Consider the following 1,015-nt stretch of genomic DNA (forward strand, 5'->3'; position numbering starts at 1 on the left):
TTTGTTTTCTTTTGGATTTTGGATTCCTGTTGCCTGTGGTTTTGGACTTTGGAGTTTTAGTACTCATCATTAAATCTACTTAAAATTCACCTCTGCCTGCCTGCCTATGCTTTTGGGTCCTTAACTATCCTAAACCAAATCCTGACACAGAGATTCTGACAGGTCCTTGTTTCTGGGCTGCATTAGAAAAGATGGTGAGTATCCCCACTGCTCCAGGGACCACTCCACTACTGACTTTACTGGAATACGCTGTTATTCATCGCTCTGGATCTTTGTAGATCACTCTCAACATGCCCTCTTAGTATTATTCTTCCTTTGCAAAAAGCATTTAGGTTCTCCAATCAGGTTCCCAGAGAACAAGAAGAACAACTATAGATAGAATCTGAACGCATTTATGAAGCTGATGATCAATCCTATCGGGTGCCACTTCTTTTCTGCTTCCTTTGGGAAAAAGTGAGTGAATAGTTAATGTGAGCAAACACTACCTGTTCACCAGGACTGGAAGTGATGAATCCTACCTTCTGTGCCGTGAATATCTCCCGCTGACGTGACCTTTGCCATCACATCCCGGTGTGGGACAGCTGCTGCTGACACAGAACCACAGAAACATCTGAGCTGGGATGATTATAGGTCATAGCTTCAGAAAAAGGACGTCATTGTTTTTACCTTATTTCCAGCTTCATTGTTTGTCCAACTTGTTCTGTTGACACAGAGGAAAGTGCAAAGTTTTGCTTAGATTCAAGAACACAATTTATGTCTCACTTTATTTAAGCACTAAAATATTTAGTCACTTGAGTTTTCACACATATGTTTGTTCATTTGAAGCTGCAGATCTTTAAATTCAATCAGATTTGATCGGTTCTACCTCAGATGATGGGGATCAGGTTGAAACTGCTAAACAGTGTTTCCACAGTTGATCACTGAATTTTATTGATGGGGAACTTTAAATTAGAGACCAGGAAAATCAAATGTGGGGTCCCTCAAGGCTCCATTCTGGGGCCACTCCTATTCAACA

At 41.0% G+C, this 1,015-nt stretch overlaps 1 protein-coding gene across 1 annotated transcript in view; it reads right to left on the bottom strand.

Moving 5' to 3' along the window:
* The window catches only part of LOC107098923 (myelin transcription factor 1-like), a 39,900-nt gene extending 39,200 nt beyond the window's left edge, over positions 1 to 700 (bottom strand). Inside the window, exons 1-2 of the mRNA XM_015396814.1 lie at positions 667 to 700; positions 519 to 584 (exon numbers count right to left, since the gene is read on the bottom strand). Of these exons, the coding sequence (XP_015252300.1) occupies positions 519 to 584; positions 667 to 683 (83 nt within the window). The 5' untranslated portion in view covers positions 684 to 700. The remainder of the gene's footprint in view (positions 1 to 518; positions 585 to 666) is intronic.
* Positions 701 to 1,015: the final 315 nt, after the last annotated feature.

The sequence above is a fragment of the Cyprinodon variegatus genome, unplaced genomic scaffold (genome assembly GCF_000732505.1).
Source record: "Cyprinodon variegatus isolate N-32 unplaced genomic scaffold, C_variegatus-1.0 Scaffold822, whole genome shotgun sequence".
In the NCBI taxonomy this organism is placed as follows: Eukaryota; Metazoa; Chordata; class Actinopteri; order Cyprinodontiformes; family Cyprinodontidae; genus Cyprinodon; species Cyprinodon variegatus.